Below are 19,668 nucleotides of genomic sequence, written 5' to 3' on the forward strand. Positions count from 1 at the left end.
CATTACTACAAGCAAGTACTGCAAATCCATATGTACTGTTTAATAACGTTTGTGGGTGTTTCCTGTTTCTGAAAAAAAATTGCAAATGTAAAATACTGACAATAGGCTTCTCATTAACATTTTTTTCAGTCATGGTTGACACAAAAAGAGGCATTTCTTAGAAAACCACACGTTACCTCTGTGAAGTATGTCGGAAACAACACCTTCACTTGGCTTTTACCAGAAAACAGCTTTGCCACAGGATTTGATCCGAAAAGCTGAACAAGACACAATAACAGGACATGCAAATGTGACACGGCCGCAGAGCAGACAGCAAGGAGCAGCGATTTTGTCAGAGAATGTGGTAATGGACTTTTTAAACCTTCTTAGCTTTAACCTTTGCGACAGCTCTCCCGCAATTCTTACAGAAAACGTTGGACTCGTGTAAATGTGCGTGTGCGTCTAACAGTGTCTGCTACAGGAAGTGGAGGTCGTATGGGTGTCATTGTTGTGGCTCAATGAAGCCCATAAAGTACAAAAACAAAGACCACATGAGCGTAGTCAGAGTTTTTTTAAATAGCTACACAAAAGGTTCCTATTCAACTTTATATCCAAATCTTCATCATTAGTGTCGTTATACTTATCAGATCAAGCATTCAAAGATTATCTACAGTGAATCGAAACAATGTGACTCCAGATCAAGTCTCTGATAATCGTGAAAGTTCATTTTATAGAGCAGGAAAGTACAGTTAGTCATACAGTAGTTGTGAATTGACTCTGAGGATCCTCTTTAAATACAATTAAGATTGAAAATGTTCATAATGTACTCTGGCAAAAGCCAGGAGATAACAAATTAAGAAATGTAAATGTTCTTGAACTCAACATTTATGCAGGTAATGTATAATTTTGAGCTTCACTGAATCATGATGATGAGCAAAAAAATAAAAATAAATAAATAATGCATCCGCTGCCTTAATAAATAAATAAATTAAATAAATCACCTTTATGGTTGTTTCGCATTTTATTATTCTTCGTATGAATTTACATTGCTAAAAAACAAACAATCTATGTGAAGATTTTATAGTGCATGCACATGAAATAAATGTTATTTAAAAATGATTCCTTTTAGGGGCTTCTTTATGAAATAAAATATTTTTTAAAAAGGAGCAACGCGTTGGAAATGTTGAATATTACAGTTGTGAGTCTATGCGATTGAACTTCTGTTGTTGGCTTGTTTCATTTTTGATCATTTGGGCGTTTTTAATCTCTTTAAAAAAATAGAGAGAGATTATTTTTGCTCTGTTCGAATGAGGTAATTTCTGGCTTTGTATCTGCTTACACAGATTGATGGATGCAACAAAGAACGAGACGTTTATTTACTTGGACATGTATGATTATGAAATTTACGATTCAAATTCCACCTATTATGGGGACGAGAGTCCCCAGCTATCGAAAGGATTCGTGGCCATGCGGATCGTCCTCTTCATCCTGTTTTTTCTTGGTTTGATCGGTATGTTCAGAAAGTGCAATATACTGTTTCACACATTCAAATTCTCAATCGGTCTCAATGAAACAAACAGAATCAGACGGAAAAATGTGCTGTTTCACAGGCAACGCCACTGTACTCTGGATTCTCCACCGCTACATCAAGCTGAAGACATTGACGGATATTTGTCTCCTCAACCTGGCTCTCTCAGACCTTACGCTGGCTCTTTCTCTCTTCCTGTGGGCCTACAATTCTCAGAACCTGGCAGTATGCAAAGTTACTACGGGAGTCTATCAGGTGGGACAGGATTGTGGTACAGCAAAACACCAAATAAATCGTTTAGAATAATTGACTAAAGCCACTGGAATTTGATTAATTGTAAGACTTCATAAACACGCCAGGCAATAAATCTATAAAATCATCAGAATTGTTCCGATTCCTTTTCCTGAATTGCTACTCTGTCCGACCAGGCTATTTGTTAGCATTTCAATGGCGTTTTGCATTGTTGGTTAGCATTAAGCTAAACATGAAACGGATTTTATTAAGACAAAACCATGTGGTTCTTTAAAATACACAATGTGCAATCATCTTCCTTTATGTTTCCTTTGACAGTAAACTTAAAGTTGGAGTGGCAATAAATAGCTTGAAGCCACTTTTTAAAAAATAATTGTTCTCTCAAAATGGTGAGAAGTGAGTTCATTTGAGTTCACTGCCACCATAGAGCACTTGTATCTCAAATCCCTGCTCGCAATCCAAAGTCAAAATCGTCCAACGACTGCTAGTATCTCGAAAAACACCAAGGCACAGCTGTACTTTTACAGCAACTTTTTAAATACAACCAATTATATAGTCAATTTCCCACAATGTGTCTCTTTTAAATAATCAACGAGACATGTATTCAAACACTCAACAGCACTAAATGTTTAAGCTTCGTTTCAGATTTCTAATTTGCTCATGTAGACTGCAATTGGGTCAAACCAACATGATAACCAACGGGATTTATTTCTATGGGTGAAAACAATTGTGAAGCCAAGAGACAATAGAAAATCAGTGGGAGTACACAGTCATTGACACGGCAGATACATCAAAGAAGAAAGACACTATAAATGTTGAATGTACAGAAACGTTTGGAGAATTTTAAAGAAAGACCCTAAAATAACTTTTTGGAGTGACAATATCCAAAATCAGTGCACGTATAACAACACATTGTTTGCAGAAGACAAAAGAAATGTGACAACTAATCAATTATCAAAATAATCAACGACTATTTTGACAATCGAATAGGTTAGAGACTGTTTGAAGGGATACTTGACTCATTGAGCCATTTTCAACAGTAAAAAAAAGTTAATATTTTGATTACTGTATCTGATATTTTTTTTTTATGTACAATTAATACCTTTAAAAACACATTTTTCCACTTGCTGTCGACTGAAGATGACATCACCTTTGCTGAGGAAATAGGTAACGGCCAATCACGGCTCACCTGTTTTCTGGGTTTAGTCAGCAAAGTGAGCCATGATTGGTCATTACCTGTTTCCTCAGCACGGTTTTGTCATCTACAGTCGACAGCAAGTGGCAAAATCTGTTTTTAAAGGTATTAATTGTTCATGAAAAATAATGAGGTTGTCACATTAATTATAGACAAAATACTTTTTACTGTTGAAAATGGCTCAATGTGCCAAGTATCCCTTTAACTTCAAACTGTCCAAGTCACTAATACTAACAGTAAAATAACTGACTGATAAATTGATTATTAAAGTAAGCGTTAGCTTCTTCCTTTGGTGTTGAATCGGTGGAGGCTGATGTCTGGTGATGTCTGGTCGGTGCTGGATTTCACTTTCCTTTCTTTTCTTTGATCCTTCCTCGGGTCTCCTGACAACCTCACAACTCTAGCTGGATTCTGAAGTATTCGGTTTAGGTGAACGGCATGGGATTTTTAATAGGTTTTAGGTGAATTAATGAATTACTCACGCACATACAAAAAAAAAGAAAAAGAGAAAAAGAGAGAGCGCAAAAGTCAGCGTCAGTTGCAGTCCTGGTCTTCTTAAGAATGACTCAAGACTGAAATTTGCCAAAAAGTAGAAAGATTAGCCTAAAATTTTCTAGAAAAAGATTTTATAGCCTGACGAGACAAAATTATGATTGGGGTTTGCATGGCTTTACAGGAATAAGATCCTTCATCTCGATCATGATGGCAGCAGAAAAATTAAGTCAGACTTTTTATTTTAACAAAGATGGAACGAGATTCCTCATTATGTAGCAAGATCATGACCCAGAACAGAACACAGAAACAGAATTGTGACTTCAAATATATTTCACGTCAACCTCCGCTCTCCTTTACAGTTGGGATTTTACAGCGGTACGTTGTTTGTGACCTTGATGAGCGCGGACCGCTACCTGGCCATCGTTCACGCGGTGGCGACCATGCAAGCCCGGACACTTGGCTGTGGACTGGTTGCCAGCGTCCCTATCTGGCTGCTGTCCGTCGTCATGGCAACCCCACAGGTGATATTTGCCACCGTCAAAACGAGTCACAACAACTCCTTGAGTTGCCAGCCGGTTTATCCAGAAGAAAGTCAGCAGTTTTGGAAAATGCTGCGGAACTTCAGCGAGAACACGGTGAGTCTGTTCCTGTGTCTGCCCATCCAGTTCTTTTGCTATCTGAAGATCCTGCTTGTGCTATCCAAGACGAGGAACTCCAACAAGGGTCGAGCGGTCAAACTGATATTCACCATCGTCTGTGTGTTTGTCGTGTGCTGGGTTCCCTACAACGTTGTGGTTTTCCTTCAGACACTGCAACTCTTTGAGATGTTCAACACCTACAAGGCCTCAACTGCGATCAGATTAGCTATGACCTGGTCTGAGCTCATTGCACTGTCACACTGCTGTGTCAATCCAATCATTTATGCCTTAGTTGGGGAGAAATTTCGGAAGCCTTTGGGGAATTTCTTGTCCAGATGCTGTTACAAGAGAAGAGGCTCTGTCAGTCAGAGAGACAACTCGGAGAAAGAAACTTCCAACACAGCTCTAAGATCCTATTAGGAAACTAGGAAGAGGCAAAGTGGTGTGGAATTGATTGTTGATTGTTATGAAGCAGTAGTCGGAGGCTACTGAATGTCTAAAGTTGCCTATTCTATGCCTTTATCATTTGTTGTACAGTATGCTCGCTATTTTTTCCCTACTTACTTAGTCATTAACCAAAATGCTGCCCTCCCCCTATATATATATATATATATATATATATATATATTAGAGCTGTCAAACAATATTTTTTTAAATCAGATTAATCACATCATAGAATTTTGATTAATCACAATCGCTTAATCAAAAAGGCTTTTTGTCAACATTTTTTGCCCGCCAAATTGAAAGAGCACCTGTTATGTTATTTCTTTCGACATTTAATGCCATGGGGACGTCTTCAAATTTTTTTGATCCACTGCACACGCTTATCCTCCTCTTTTTGTAATCAGTTAATTAATTGCATAATTTAAAATGGAAAAAAATGACCCCCATATTTTTGACATGAACGCATTTTCTGAATGTCATACGCAAACATTTATTAAATGCTTTACAACCTGTGCTACCTTTAACGTAGCCATCCGCTGCCAAGCTAAAGGATAATCTGTGGTCAAAATTAATCGTGTGATTAATCTGCGTTAATACATGATTAATGCAATATTTTTTTTGTGATTAATTATTAGTAACGCTTTAACTTTGTCAGCACTAATATATATATACAATACTTTTTATCCTTTATATGATGATGGATGGATTTCATATTCTTTTGTAACAGTGTGCAGATGATTGATTATATAAATACAAATAAAGACGAAGAACAACAAACTCCCCAGATATTTTTTCTTCTTCTTACTTTTAAACAAGGTAAAGGCTTCTTGCTGCCAGTCTGTCTGCTGCATATGTAGGCCTTTTTTGTTGAGTGCTTTAGTTATTCAAAAACATATCCAGTTGAATGCTACCGAACAATGTGGATGATGATGCATATTTCTAGTTTAGCATTTGAGATGATTTTTTTTCAGAAAACATGAAAACCAAATAATAATTTAACCAAATACTGATTAGAGTAGTACACTTTTTTCCAGGTGTAGAATTAAATAATCTATTTAACTAAAGATGTATCCAATCGTAGCAAAGGTGGCCAGCATCCTGAATTGTTTAATGTAAAAAAAAAAGAGAAAGAAAGAAAGAAAGAAAACAAAATCTTTTGTTAAAATAACTTAACTCTTATTATTTTAAGAGGGTGTTGATAATTGAGGAACCGACAAGAAGTGTAGCTACTTTGCGCTTTAGCCACTAGTTCACTAGTCTCCGTCAACAAATAACATGCGGCAGACTTCATGGTGAGCAATTTGATTTACACAGAATCATTTTAAATGGCTTTTGAAAATATAAAATAATATACATGTTTTGTCAGATGCTATTTTTAAGAAAAACATGTTCTTAAGACAGTGTGTAGGATTTAGCGCCATCTGGTGCTGAACTAATAATTAATTCATTTTAAAAAACACTATTAATTTCTATAATATAAAAGATATATCACATCATCATACTTAAAATATATATATATAATTTCTGGTCTAGTAATACCTAATTACTGTATATTACAAAGGTAGCAACAGACTTGGTAGCAGTGAGTGGTCATGTAGATGTTGACATTAGCTTAGCATGTGTAGCATTTTTATCGGAGCCTTGGCTAACTCTGCTGAGAGCCACTTTGCCCACTCGCGCTCACTGCTTTAGTGATGGCTTCATTACGAGATTAAAGAAGCGTGCTTCACTGTGCTGAGCTTTTAGATTTTAAAGGGGACAGCAACGTTTGAAGATGTTGCCATCAAATTGTTTTGGGATAGAAATAATTTGTGCGTCAGAGATATTCAAAATGGAACGAAAGTTGGTTGAGGTTGTTGTCAAACATCAAACTGTAAATTATGGTAGTTTAGGTCAGGTTAGGGATACTTTCAAGTGAATGATAATTCTTCAGCCAAAAACTATTTGACTTGAAGCCGTAGCTCAAATGTGTCATCTGTAACATTTAACAACAGGTGCAGCCGGCAAGCAAAAGCCACCGCAACAATTGTGAAAGTGTCACAGAGCATTGCACGACGCAGTGTGCACTTGCTGCAAGACTTTGTTTATGTTTTTTTTTTTTTAAACCACACACTTCTATATATTTGAAAGCATCCTCAGGAAGTATTGCTATAAAAAAAATATATATAACCAGCAACTTTAGTCAATAGTTGTTTGAGGGTGACCATTTAGTTACCGATGTGATCAATCTAGGATTACCACCAACTTTCAACATCTTCAAATCACTGGAAGGTAAAGTTTTTTTTCTTTTTCTTTTTATAATATATGAATTAGTATAGTAGCTCATGGTCCTGTAATTTCAGTGTTAGTCTGTTCTCGACCAATACGCACACACACAATGCAAACTATATCTGTTATTATTAAGTCTAATTTCATCTATCTTGTCCTATTTTCTGAAGTCAATGTTATTTGAAAATGGATTCAATCATTTAAACGTCAAATATATTCAGGTCACTGTATTAAACATTGCTATCTAATTTCAAGTATCTTAAAATGTAATATTTTCCATTACAATCATTTTCTATTGAAAGCTAGTTTTAACAAGGAGGATATTGTATAAATATACAACACAGGTTCTGCTTATTTTATATTTTACAGACAACCATGGCTGAAAGTCCTTCGGTTCTTCGTGACTTGAGCGAGAACCTCTTTCCAGTGGAATTAACATGGTAAGAATAGTGTAGGAATAAAATTGTATTGCTCTGTTAACAGTCTTTAAAATACACTTCCTTGTTGGCCCAAACTGTTATCCTTTAGTCATATTGCTGCAATTGGGCCAAACCTTGTACCTCCGAAATCTTCACTTTTTAGGAGACCCCAAAAACGGCATGTTTGTTCAACCATTAACATTGGAAGACATCAAGCCATTTTCAATTATGTTAGATTGGTGAAAAATTTGTACCCCCCCCCCCCCCCCAAAAAAAAAAAAAAACATCCACAAGTGGACCAAAATTTTTTATTTTTTTTTTTTAACTCATTCACTGCCATTGACGGCTATAGACGTAAAAAATTCATCTATTAGTTAATCCATTTTTTCCACTTTTGCTAACAAGCTAAACCCAATACTTTAGAATCCAGCTAGAGTCGTGAGGTTGTCAGGAGACCCGAGGAAGGATCAAAGAAAAGAAAGGAAAGTGAAATCCAGCACCTACTACCCACCGGGTTACCAACCAGAATCTTTCACCAACCCCAGAAACAACTAAATTGACATTATGTATAATGCTGGCAATATCTCAACATTTTCAAAAGTGGAGACCATTTGCAATTTCAATGCACATCATTTGCTTTTGCGGGCCATATAAAACGATGTGGCGGATCAGATGTGGCCCTCAGGCCTGGAGTTTGACACCTGCGATTTAGCAGAACGACGTCTTAACGTTGATGATTTTGCTTCCTTCAGGCCAACTTCGACAACTTTTGCCGAAAGCAGCACGTTTGATGACATGGACTACAGCCTTTTGCCGGATGGCGACTTCGGGAGGTGCGTTTACGGCCGACCCGGATCTTCTTTCCTTCCAGCGGTCTACTGTATTTTCTTCCTGCTGGGCCTTTTTGGGAACTCTCTGGTGGTGTGGGTCATGGTGTGCGGGGTGCGACTTTGCAACATGACGGACGTGTGCCTCCTGAACTTGGCCATCGCTGACCTGCTATTGGTGGGCTCCCTTCCCTTCCTGGCCTACCAAGTCCGGGACCAATGGATATTTGGAGACGCCATGTGCAAAGTCTTCCTCGGCGTTTACCGCATCGTTTTTTATGCGGGCATTTTTTTCATCATGATAATGAGCATCGACAGATACTTAGCAATCGTGCATGCGGTTTACGCCTTGAGGGTCCGCACGCGCTCTTTCGGTATTATCGTAGCAGTTGTCACGTGGCTAGTCGGGTTTTTGGCTTCTTTTCCTGAACTCATCTACCTCAAACAGCTGCCTGACCACATGAACTCCACCTTCTGCTTCCCCGTGTATCCCACGCCCGCTTTGGACAACTCCGACGCTCGCTTCTGGCGGCTTTTTGGCCTTTTTAAAATGAACATTTTAGGCTTATGCATTCCCATGGTCATCATGTTTTTTTGCTACTCGCAAATCATCAGGCGGCTGCTCGCCAGCCAGTCGTCTAGAAGACAGACCATCCATTTGGTGGTGATTGTGGTGGCCGTCTTCTTCGTATGCTGGGTGCCCTACAATGTGGCGTCGCTGTTCAAAGCGCTGGAGCTCTTGCACGTCTACACCGAGTGCGAAAGCAGCAAAGTCATCCGATCGGCTTTACAGATCACCGAGGTCGTCGCCTACCTCCACAGCTGCCTCAACCCTGTCTTGTACGTCTTTGTGGGGCAGAAGTTCCGGAGGAATCTGCTCAGGTTGATCCACAGGGCTCCATGTGGTCTGTGCCAGCTTGTCAAGGTCTTCGTACCGCAGCGACAAATCAGCAGGTCCTTCATCTCACAAACCAGCAGCCTGGATGAGAGGAGCACTGCTGTGTGACATGGCTGCAAAAATAATTATATATATATATATATATATATATATATATATATATATATATATATATTAGGGGTGTAAATTGCCTAGTACCTGGCGATTCGATCCGTATCACGATTCATAGGTCACGATTCAATTTGATACCAATTAATCTTAATCCGAATTTATAAATTGATTATTGCATTTTTTTTAACTCAAATTTAGAATATACTAATGAGTAAACTTGTATATGTACACTGTAAGATTTGTATGAAAATTTTTTAATTTTTCTGAAACTTCGGGTTTTTGAGCCACATGTTTGAACAGCATTGAAATAAAATATTAAGGCTTAATGTTCAATTAATTATAATTTTTTCCCCCCATGCTTAACGTGTGAACGCTAACCCTAAGTAAGACTTTTTGTTGAATATTTCCATTTAAAAAAATTGTTTAACTCATTCACTGCCATTGATGGCTATAGACGTCAAAAATTCATTTGAACTATTTCTATTAGTTAAAAAAAAAATTCTTTCACTTTTGCTGAAAACCTAGAAAAAAAAAGATTGTAAATTTAGAACAGGTATAAAATTTGTGATTAATCGTGAGTAATTAATTACAATTAATTGCTTGATGCGATTTAAAAAAAAAAGAGAAAAGATGATTCGTAATTAATCGCAAGACTTCACTAGTTAACTCACGATTAATCACAAATTTTATATCTGTTCTAAATGCACAATAAAAAAAATCTAGGTTTTCATACTCTTGTTAACAAAAGTGGAAAAGAAATGTTAAACACAAATAGTTTAAATGAATTTTTGACGTCTATAGCCGTCAATGGCAGTGAAAGAGTTAAACATCGATTCGGCCGCATATCGAATCGATTCGAGAATTGCATGCTGTAATATTGCGATATATTGCCGAATCGATTTTTTAACACCCCTAATATATATATATATATATATATATATATATATATATGGATTTTTGATGATGCTAGTGATGTACTAGTGTTAGCCAGCGGCATACGATTGTATCTTGCACAAAGTAATTGCTTGAGCTGAATGCCTCACAGGGTAAACATTTGTGCAATCCTCAGCCACTACAGGAAATCGCTGCAGTAAATGCATACAAACCCAACATCAATGTGCAAGTCACACTCAAACTCACCAACCACTGCAGCCAGCTGCATGAGTTACGCAATAAGACGTTGCTGTTGCGGCAAGTGTCATGACACCTTCGTCACCATCTATAGGTCGACGCCAATAAAGAAAACCGCAGCATGTAAAAGAAAATAAGGATGTTGTTAGTGTATTGTGTGTTGTTTTATCATTTGCTGTATTTTGCTGTTGAGATGTGCAACACAAACGTATCTCTGAAATAGATGATATCATAACATAACAATAGAAAAATTTAGTTTTGTATCATACATAATTACGGGTAGAAAGACACACACACACAATTAAAGTTTTTGTCATAATTTAGTCATCTGATTGTGCATTTTAATCCAATTACAGTCGACGAAAAATAAAGAGCAAATTTTAGTCAACTAAATGTTCTACTTTAGCTTACATTTGAGCTTTTTTACAGAAAATTATAACAAGCAAGACTCACATTTAAGACAGTAGTCAATACAGCAATAGTGTTCCGAAACATCTGCAAGGTGCCAATACGGGATTTTAAGTCAACTGTTAAGAGAATTGATGGCAAGTGGGAAGAAGCTATCGAAACGTCTGCTGGTTTTATTGTGCACAGTTCGATAGCGCCTACCTAAGGAGTTGTAAGAGGTGGTGACCAGGATGTGGTGGGTTTGAGAGAATTTATAAATATATTTAATGATTTCCCTAGAGAATTTATGAACATATTTGAAGTTTTCCTTACCTATTATTATTATTATAATAGAACTATATTGTAAAAGTTATATAGCGTTATATTAGGGTAGCAGTATCCATCATCCATTTCCCGAACTGCTTATTAAATAAGTTTTATTTCTTCCTACTCCTGTACAATCTAATTTTATTTTCAATGTTTGTAATTTTTCTTGGTTATTTTCACGTTAAAATAAACAATTCATTAAAGCATTTAAGTCTAATTATAACTTTCAAAAAACTGCTTTTGAAATGTTTTAAAAAGCGTGTAATCCTAAACGTTTCTTGTGCAGTTTCTGATTCAATCACAGGAGACAAGAAATTGCTCTTCGAACGTTTAATGGCAAAATAACACCACAAACTAAAATATTTACACTTACATGTAACATGTAAACACGGTCTTCTGTACAGAGGAATATACATGCAAAAGTAAAAATGAAGTCATCATACAACATTCAAATTGACATTGCCGCAGTCAGTGTTGGTGTATTTCAAATATGAAACAGTCACTCTGAGGTTTACATCCTGGCTGGAGGCAAAATGCCCTCTGACCCTCTCTGTACATCTTTACATCACAAGCAAGAGGCGGATGAGGGGTTCACAAAAGGCATTTGAATTACTTACAACATCAGTTGCTTAATAGAAGCTTTCACATAATTAGATGAACTTCTTTTCTTTCTTTTTTTTTTTTTTTACAGAACCCAGACATACAAAGACAAAAAAAAAAAACACATTGCAGAACTCAACATGTGTCTTCAGATTAGTCGACGTAACTCATCCAATGAAATTGACCCAAGAGGATATGGATTAGGCACCCCATGCTCAGCTCATGCTATATTGCTTAAGGATACAAACAGAAAGCAAGCAAAGTGAAGTCCGGCCTTAACGCAGCAATTAAATCACCAAACATTCACATGGAATAATAAATAAAAAGTCATTCATGTAAACTCTTAAATATCTGGGTCCACTGTGCTCTCTATAAGTTAACACGAAAAATTATAATAATACAGGAAAACAAATAGAAAACTTTGGTATTATTATGGAAACAAACAAAGACAAAAAAAGAAAGCGTAAGTGCCTTTGAAATAGATACACATTTCATTTTACATTGTTGCCAAAGCTCGCATTCAGCTGCAGTTTTGCAGATATTAGTACTGAACTTAATAGAAAAAGAGTTAACACAATACAGACGTCTATTGCAGTACCAGTTACGTACATGCCTTTATTTCCTTGAACGACTACGGCTACAAAACAAATCTTCATAAATACTTGCTCAAATGCTCAAGCTGCAACATTGCACGTGGAAACCGACATAAAATGAGTGCATTTCAAAATTAGTGCATCACGTAATATGCTGTCAATCAAATAAGACTTTTGTTCAGTGGCAACAGATGACTCCAAAACGACAAATGAAAAAGCCAGAATATTTTATTTACAAATAAGGCGGAGATCTAAGAAGCTTTGCCTTGAAGGTTTCTATTCATTTCTTCAGCTTTGATGCTGAAGGCAAGCCAGAGGACAGCAAGTACTATTGCACTCAAAGGAACCGCAACGGGGAACAGGGTGTGGCCGTCACGTTGCCGTGACAACGAGCGCACCTCGCTGACAGACGCCGCTACGTCTTTCGTCTGTTATTTCCTTCAACTTCAAGTTGAACTGTACACAGTTTTGCTTACAAAAAGTAATCTCTTTTTACAAAGAAAAAGGCTTCTCCTGTGGTCAACTAAAAGCAGCCTGACATTTCTATTTCTTCTTTGTAACACTAAAGGACTCGCGAGAAAAGAAAAACTTGCCTTTCTGTCCGCCAAGTCAGAATTGGAAATCTCCAACAGTTTGTTGTGCAGGCATAAACGCAATATGCCGAGGTGAGGAGGGAAGGGGCGGAGTCAAAAGGGTTTATCAGCAGACGTCATTCAGTCAGTCAGCAGCAGCAGCAGCAGGACACTCGTGGATCAGTGAGGGAACATAACGTCAGTGTGTAAGTGTTGATCGGCACGCTCAGGTACGTCCGCTTACATGTGGTTAAGAAGACGGTTGTGAAGAAACGCCTTCAACGACCCGATGGGCCGGACATCGTTCTGGTGTTTCCGTCTGTCGATGAACGAAATGAGCCGGGACGTGTCCAGATGCGTGGCGGGATTCTGGCACGGCGGGAGCTGCATGCGATTGGAGGCGGCGTATCCGGCGTCCGGAAGGCGGAGCCACGCCTCCTGCAGGCAGGCGCTGGCCGAGGGCCGGCGCTCGGGCTCGCCCTGCAGCAGCAGGCACACGAAGTCGCGGGCGGCCGTGCTCACGCCTTCGAAGTAGTCGGCGGGAAAGCTGAAATCCAGCCGGCAGATGTTCAGACACGTCTCCTCCAGACTCTCGTCCAGGAACGGCGACGCGCCGCTCAGCACGACGTAGGTCAACACACCTGTAAAACACATCAACACCACAAAATCAGCTATGTTGTAAAGAAACTTTTTTTTTTCCAGGTTCACACTGTGCCCCGCTTGAGCTTTGTTTTTTTCCCCCCATCCCCCTTATGTTTTTCTTTTTCATCTAAGAAACTCGGGGCATTGATAGGTGAGCCGCCAGGCTTCACGTTCTGTCTCCCCCTGGTGGTCATTGTTGTTTTCATGATTCTTGGACAGGATTGTGACTGGTGGGATCGGCCATTAATGGATCAATAAAGTAATCTGAATCTGAATTGTATGTGCCAGCAACTAGTCTAAAGTCACTCAAACACGGTACTCTGATTAATTCTGATTCAACAAAATTTGGGGGCTCAAAATATGTCCTTGAAGTTGTACAAAACCTCAAATGCAGACGTCAGTGTTACGTGCAAGACAATCGCGAATCTCATGAGGTCTGAGTTCAAGGATGGTGTGTTTATTGGGGGACACATATCACAAAAACTTGGACCCGCCTCAATGTGGAGCGTACAGAAAAGAACATAAGAACATGTAAAATGTGAAATAATAAGTCTCACATTCAAAGTGTCGGCACTTATTAGCTATTTTATTGTGGTATTTTATTGTGGTACATTTAAAAATGTTAATGATGTGAGATGCATCACACATCATCATCATCATTCATCACAAATATTTTATTGGTTCTATTTTGTCTCTGCTTACCCCCTTACATTTCAAAATAAACAGCTTTTACACTTGGAAGGTAATTATAAATGTTGACATTTTACTTTAAAATTGCCTGTATATTATGACCAGAGGTGCCAAATCCAGGTCAAGAAAGTAAAGATCCTGCCACAGTTTGGCTTTAGCCTCAGATGCTAGTTAGCTAGCTCCCATGGTGCTTGTTTACCTGCTCGTGCTCATTCACCTGCTAGGGAGCTAGCTAGCTAGCTAGCTAGCACCCATCGTGCTCATTCACCTGCTAGGGAGCTAGTGTTAGATATTATTAACATTTAAATTCTTTATTTCATATATTAACCATTGTTATACATTATTAACATTTTAATTCTTTATATTAACCATGTCGAAATGTTTTGTAGATGTGAGGTAGTGTTGAACTCAGTATAATTTGACCTTAAGCTGGAACATATTGTTTGGTCTAAAAAATTTCTTCTCAGTGTTCTGTGCGAAAACACATTTAGTCCTTGAGAACAGAATCTGCTTCGAACACACACACACCCTGACTCTGTTTGCGCCATCGCTCACAGAAAAGTACCCAGAGAGTATGTTTTGTCTACAAATGAAAGAGAGGCGGTCTGTTTAACTAGAAGAAGCCATCTTCCCCGCGGAAGAGACACATTCGGCACTCTGAAATTCCACCTGTTACGTGATGTTTGGAGTCTGTCACGATGTCCAGAGATCTCTGTTTTTTATTAAATCATTTTTGCAAAGGTGTTTTTTCTTACATTAAATCTGTCTTCATATTTTTGGAACACGCAAAGAGGACAAAATTAAAAGTATTCCTCTTCACTAGCTAGCTAGCTAGCTCCCTAGCAGGTAAACAAGCACCATGGGAGCTAGTTAACTAGCATCTGAGGCTAAAGCCAAACTGTGGCAGGATCTTTATTTTCTGGACCTGGATCATTTCAAACAAATATGGCAGTATATATTTTGTTGCTGATGTAGTTTATATTCAGCTAAACCCCATTGTAATTATAATTGTAAAGGAATGAGTTGAATAGTTTATCTCATTTTATCGTGTGGGTGAATTTAATGAAGTGGCAGGCTGGTTCTGTGTGAGACATCAAACAGACCTAAGCTCCACATGTCGGACATCAGAGAGGCGGGCTGACCCAGGACCAGCTCGGGGGCCGAGAACTCTGGGCTCCCCAGAAGAGGATGGATGTAGGTGGAAGGTGGGTTGAGCTGAACGGCATCACCAAAGTCAGTCAGCTTCACCACAGGCTGGGAAGACACCTGCTCGATCACAATGTTCTCGGGCTGCGGAAACATCGACATGCGGTACAGTTAGGAACGCCTTCTGCATCCCACACCGTTTTGCAAAGAGGTGCAGTAACCCAAATATGCATACTTTGAGGTCAAGGTGCACTATCCTCCAGCCGTGCAGGTATTGGAGCGCTTCAAGAATATCTCGGAGGTACAGGGCCACTTTCTCCTCCGTCAGGTTTCCCCAGCTCACGATGTAGTCCAGGAAACGCCCTTGGTCAGCCCTGAACACAAAAGCCAGTAACATACACTTTAGTCATGTTGCTTTAAAAGTAGGTAACTTTGTGCTACGTGACCTTCAATAATGTATCACTGTGGGTAAACTGTATGTACTATAAAAGTTGCAGGTTCCAATAAAATAACTAAAACAACCATTAAAGTATCTGGGACAGGCCTTTCCATCCTGTCTCCGTCTGTTGGTCATTATTTTTTTATTGTTTCTTGTATGGGTTGAGCCTGTTAACTCATTCTTTCCCATCCATTTTCACTGAAGCAACCCCCTTCGCTCCCAGCTGTTTTACTGGATGTTGACTGATTTTGCTAGGCCACAGAATATTGTGTTCTATTGTTATGAAAACATGGAACCTACTAAAAGAAAGATTAGAGGCTCTTCTTTCATCAGGATAAAAAGTAAATTTGTATCTATTTCGGTTTTGGAGCAATTAGCATTAGAAAATAGCTCAGTTTCATCATTATTCACAAACACTGGGAAAAAGACTGAATGATCTCTTATACTCTGTTGCCACCTGCTGGACGTTTTTTGTAATAACTACCATTGCTTTAAGCGACTCCTTCAGGTCAGAAGCTGCATCAAAGCCTGTATGCTAGAATAAACAAAAAAAAAAGAAGTACATATACGTTTTTGGGAGTGAATGACTTAAGTGACATTTTGTTGCTCTGTGCATGTGCTATGACAATAAAGATAATCCATTCCAAGAGAAGTTGAAATGAAACTGTTAATCGCATTTTAATTTAAAAAAAGAAATACAGAAAAACTGCACAATTTAGTTAAAATGGATGAACGACCACAAAATTGCGAGTTCACATGCTGTACTTACATCTCTAAAATAAGCACATAGCTGTTGGCCGTCTCATACGTGTCCAGGAAGCGGACCAGGTTGGGATGATCCACAGTCTGGAGGAGTTTGACCTCCTGCAGCACTTGTTCCCGCCGCAGCAGCTTCTTGTTGACATGTTTCGCCGCCACGGTCCATTTGCTGCCTCTCTGGTCGCACCGCTTGGTCACTGAGAAGCGGCCTCTGTGGAGCACAAATTGCAGGTTAGGTGAATATTTGGATTCAATTGATATTCTTAGCGTGTGTTGGAATTTGCTCTTACTAGGTTCAACATATAATGGCCAAAAATCTAATTTGCCAAAATGAAGTTGTTACTAAACATATGGGTTTGATATTGTTAGAATAAATGTACGTAAGTTATCCCATATTTACTCCTACAATATTGCAACGCATGACTTATGGAACTGTACCTTATCACAAGATAGCGGCTGTAACACTTTGCGGATGAACTGTTAAACTTTGACTGTTGAAACCTTCAGCGCCGAAGAAAGACATCTGTATTATTATCTGCATAAGGACTCATATCCTTGCTGCTGTGTGTTCCCCCTGCCCTTTAGAGCAGCAACATCTGCGTAAACTAGGGGAAATCTAATTAAAAAAACGACTCGACGGAGTGAGCTCCGAAAGGGTAGGAGATTGTATTCTGTACACATCTCGCAAGCAAAAATAATCTAAGTCTCTTGTCTTCCTTCATTGTTTGTTGTTTATCAAATGTTCTAGGTTGATTGAACCTGACATATATGGTCATAAAAAGAATTAAACCATTCCTACCTTCCAAGTTCAGAAATATCAGTGTAGTGGGATTCAAAACCACGTTTCCAAATCGTATTGTTGCTATCATCTGGGCTTCCTGTAAAAATACAGTGTTGGGTAACTCTTTTTTTTCAAAGCAAGATGCACTACAAAATCAATACATGTTGATTATTTGGATGATGTTATTAGCATGTTTGACATTACATCACGGCATAACTCTCACCTGAGACTCTGATGTTGGCGGTGGAGGTTACAGAACCTGCCACATTCATCGCAACACAGGTGTATCGGCCGTTGTCCTCCATAGTCACCCCGAGGATACACAAGGTCGCCTCTCCTGTCTCACTGCACAAACGGAACATTTATTTTTAGTTATATATATTTAGTTAAAACTGTGGGGATTACACTGCAATGCAACACATTCTTAAAAAGATGACGTTCTAAATAGAAGCAGATCATGCAGAATGTAACTAATTTAAAATTTACAACAGAAACTGTGTAGCCCCCTAAAATATATATATAAAAAAAAAAGGTTTGATGATTTTCTGAAGCTGCAACTACAAGCTAAAAAAATAAAAATCTTCCTTTTAAATGTCTTTCTCCCCTCACTTGACTCTATTCATATCTATGCGGTTACCTGTAGGTGATGCTGTATTGTCCGTTGTTGCTAAGAGTGTCGTTGTCCGGACCTCGCCACGTGACAGCGGCGCGGGGCCGCCCACTCATTTTGCATCTGAGAGTAACACTGTCGCCACTCTCACATGTTACATCACTAAGCGGGATTAGGAACTCTGGAGGAGCTGCATGGCAGAATGACAACGGAGATGAGGATTAGTTAAACATTTCAGAGCAAAGTCCCAGTAAAGAAAGAAAAGACAAGTTCAGCCAATTAATTTGTATTTTTTAGTTGTCACACAATGGAAGCTCCTCGATCAAACACCCCTGAATACAATAGAAGATTAACTAATGGTGTGTAAGATTCTCATCTCGCAATGTTTTTGGAATTAATAATTATCCGTAGAAAGGCCATTTAATCACAGGGAAAACTCCACACATGATGGCCTGACCCGAGAATCAAACCTGGACCTTTAAGGAACTTTTCAACCTTAATCAAATATTTTCATAACTCTTCTGATGAAACATCGACTTAAAACTAGTTGAATGGTACCTTTGCCAAGGCCTGAGTGGGTCTGTATCATTTTTACTGGCACAAAGCAACTTTGAGGAGGATGGTTGGAACACTGCCACACAAAAAAACTACAAATGTGCTCACTTCCTTATGGCATACGTCAAAAGCTACCCCGGATGAAAGGGCAGTCAAGGATTAACATTTTTTCCATATTGCGTTGCCATAATCAACGTAAAAAGTTCTTTAGTGTTGCTTTAACGCCACAATTTTTTTTTTTTACATGCGATTAATGACCGCCCCTTACATGTACTGGGGGAATTCGAGTTGCAACACAGCAGACACGCCCACATAAAAAAAATCACGGCAGCAAGGTTGAAGCAATCAGGTTGGCCGTCCTTGTCGATGAGGTGTCCCTTATTTATTTTTCAGAGAGTTGGCAACTCTAATTGTCATAAAAAAAAATTGTTGCGTTAAATCGTCATTAACGCGCTAATTTTGAAACCCCTAGTCTAAACCTTAGACACAACACAGTGGGCCAGTGATGGCAAATCCAGGTCCAGAAAGTAAAAACCCTGCCACAGTTTGGCTTTAGCCCCAGGTGCTAGCTAGTTAGCTCCAAAGCTAGCACCCCAGGTGTTTGTTTACCTGCTAGGGAGTTAGCGAGCTAGCACGAGGGGCTAAATCCAAACTGTGGCAGGGTTTTTACTTTCTGGACCTGGATTTGCCATCTCTGGCCCACTGTGTTTATTGTTCCCACACATTTATTCATTCAGTAGTGCACTCACCATCACTGATGAAGTTGGGATTCAGAAGCTGCAATGTAAATATAAAGACATATCAATCTCCAGTACAAATGAGAGGCTTTAGAAAGAGAACTGATCGGATCAATTGCACTCCACCTTGCCAGAGACTTTGTTGGCCAGGTTGTCCTGAGATTTGCGGTAGCCATTCTCCAATTTCCTACCGTCCTTGTCTCTTTTCTCGGACTTGCGGCGGATACGAAGCGCAGTATGCCATGACATGGATTTTCTAAACCAAAGAAGAGCGATCACATCAATTTCTAACACGTTGCAACCAAGTTGCAATATAAAGTTGTTTTGTTTCAGCGTACAAACAAGAGAAATGTCTCTGTTGGCTTACTTGATGGTTCCCTCTGGGAAATCGGGTGTGGTGGAGGATGAAGTGTGTCCTAATACAAAGCCAGGAATCCATCCTTCAGCTGCAGGGCTATGCTCATTGGCAGCCCGGTACACCAGGAACATATTTTGCTGGTTGCTGGCCAGTATTTGGACGACTTCACCCTGTGCTACACTGATCTCATCCTCCTTCACAGCCACATAATCTTGGGTCACCAACATGGTGGACACACTGCTGCTGCTGCTACTGCTTTCACTCTGCCAGACGACAAGACCAGCAAA

The 19,668-nt window shown here is 39.1% G+C and overlaps 3 protein-coding genes across 4 annotated transcripts in view; 2 read left to right on the top strand and 1 right to left on the bottom strand.

Annotated features, from left to right (window-relative positions):
- Positions 1-193: 193 nt before the first annotated feature.
- LOC144058042 (C-C chemokine receptor type 4) lies at positions 194-5,275 on the top strand. Its single transcript, XM_077576243.1, has 4 exons — positions 194-343; positions 1,323-1,489; positions 1,590-1,762; positions 3,809-5,275. Exons 2-4 carry the CDS (start codon positions 1,327-1,329, stop codon positions 4,505-4,507), a joined length of 1,035 nt encoding a protein of 344 aa, XP_077432369.1. The 5' UTR covers positions 194-343; positions 1,323-1,326; the 3' UTR covers positions 4,508-5,275.
- Positions 5,276-6,629: 1,354 nt separating this feature from the next.
- On the top strand, positions 6,630-9,703 carry ccr8.2 (chemokine (C-C motif) receptor 8.2). The gene is made up of 3 exons (XM_077574795.1): positions 6,630-6,802; positions 7,169-7,239; positions 7,971-9,703. Exons 2-3 carry the CDS (start codon positions 7,175-7,177, stop codon positions 9,049-9,051), a joined length of 1,146 nt encoding a protein of 381 aa, XP_077430921.1. The 5' UTR covers positions 6,630-6,802; positions 7,169-7,174; the 3' UTR covers positions 9,052-9,703.
- Positions 9,704-11,214: 1,511 nt separating this feature from the next.
- Positions 11,215-19,668, bottom strand: part of triob (trio Rho guanine nucleotide exchange factor b) — a 120,317-nt gene continuing 111,863 nt past the window's right edge. The window contains exons 52-61 of one of the 2 annotated variants that reach the window (XM_077574793.1): positions 19,391-19,644; positions 19,150-19,279; positions 19,036-19,063; positions 17,759-17,921; positions 17,345-17,466; positions 17,140-17,218; positions 16,351-16,551; positions 15,378-15,516; positions 15,100-15,286; positions 11,215-13,305 (exon numbers count right to left, since the gene is read on the bottom strand). In XM_077574793.1, coding sequence (XP_077430919.1) covers positions 12,905-13,305; positions 15,100-15,286; positions 15,378-15,516; positions 16,351-16,551; positions 17,140-17,218; positions 17,345-17,466; positions 17,759-17,921; positions 19,036-19,063; positions 19,150-19,279; positions 19,391-19,644 — 1,704 coding nt within the window. In that variant the 3' untranslated portion in view covers positions 11,215-12,904. Of the gene's footprint in view, positions 13,306-15,099; positions 15,287-15,377; positions 15,517-16,350; positions 16,552-17,139; positions 17,219-17,344; positions 17,467-17,758; positions 17,922-19,035; positions 19,064-19,149; positions 19,280-19,390; positions 19,645-19,668 lie in introns of those variants that run through there. The other variant, XM_077574794.1, reaches the window with a different exon arrangement.

Source organism: Vanacampus margaritifer, chromosome 9 (assembly GCF_051991255.1).
Source record: "Vanacampus margaritifer isolate UIUO_Vmar chromosome 9, RoL_Vmar_1.0, whole genome shotgun sequence".
Lineage (NCBI taxonomy): Eukaryota > Metazoa > Chordata > Actinopteri > Syngnathiformes > Syngnathidae > Vanacampus > Vanacampus margaritifer.

Coding starts and splice junctions, on each gene's coding strand:
- LOC144058042 (XM_077576243.1), top strand. CDS start 1,327: ATGGATGCAACAAAGAACGAGACGTTTATTTACTTGGACATGTATGAT. Junction 1,490..1,589: donor GTTTTTTCTTGGTTTGATCG/GTATGTTCAGAA, acceptor GCTGTTTCACAG/GCAACGCCACTGTACTCTGG. Junction 1,763..3,808: donor TTACTACGGGAGTCTATCAG/GTGGGACAGGAT, acceptor TCTCCTTTACAG/TTGGGATTTTACAGCGGTAC.
- ccr8.2 (XM_077574795.1), top strand. CDS start 7,175: ATGGCTGAAAGTCCTTCGGTTCTTCGTGACTTGAGCGAGAACCTCTTT. Junction 7,240..7,970: donor TTTCCAGTGGAATTAACATG/GTAAGAATAGTG, acceptor TGCTTCCTTCAG/GCCAACTTCGACAACTTTTG.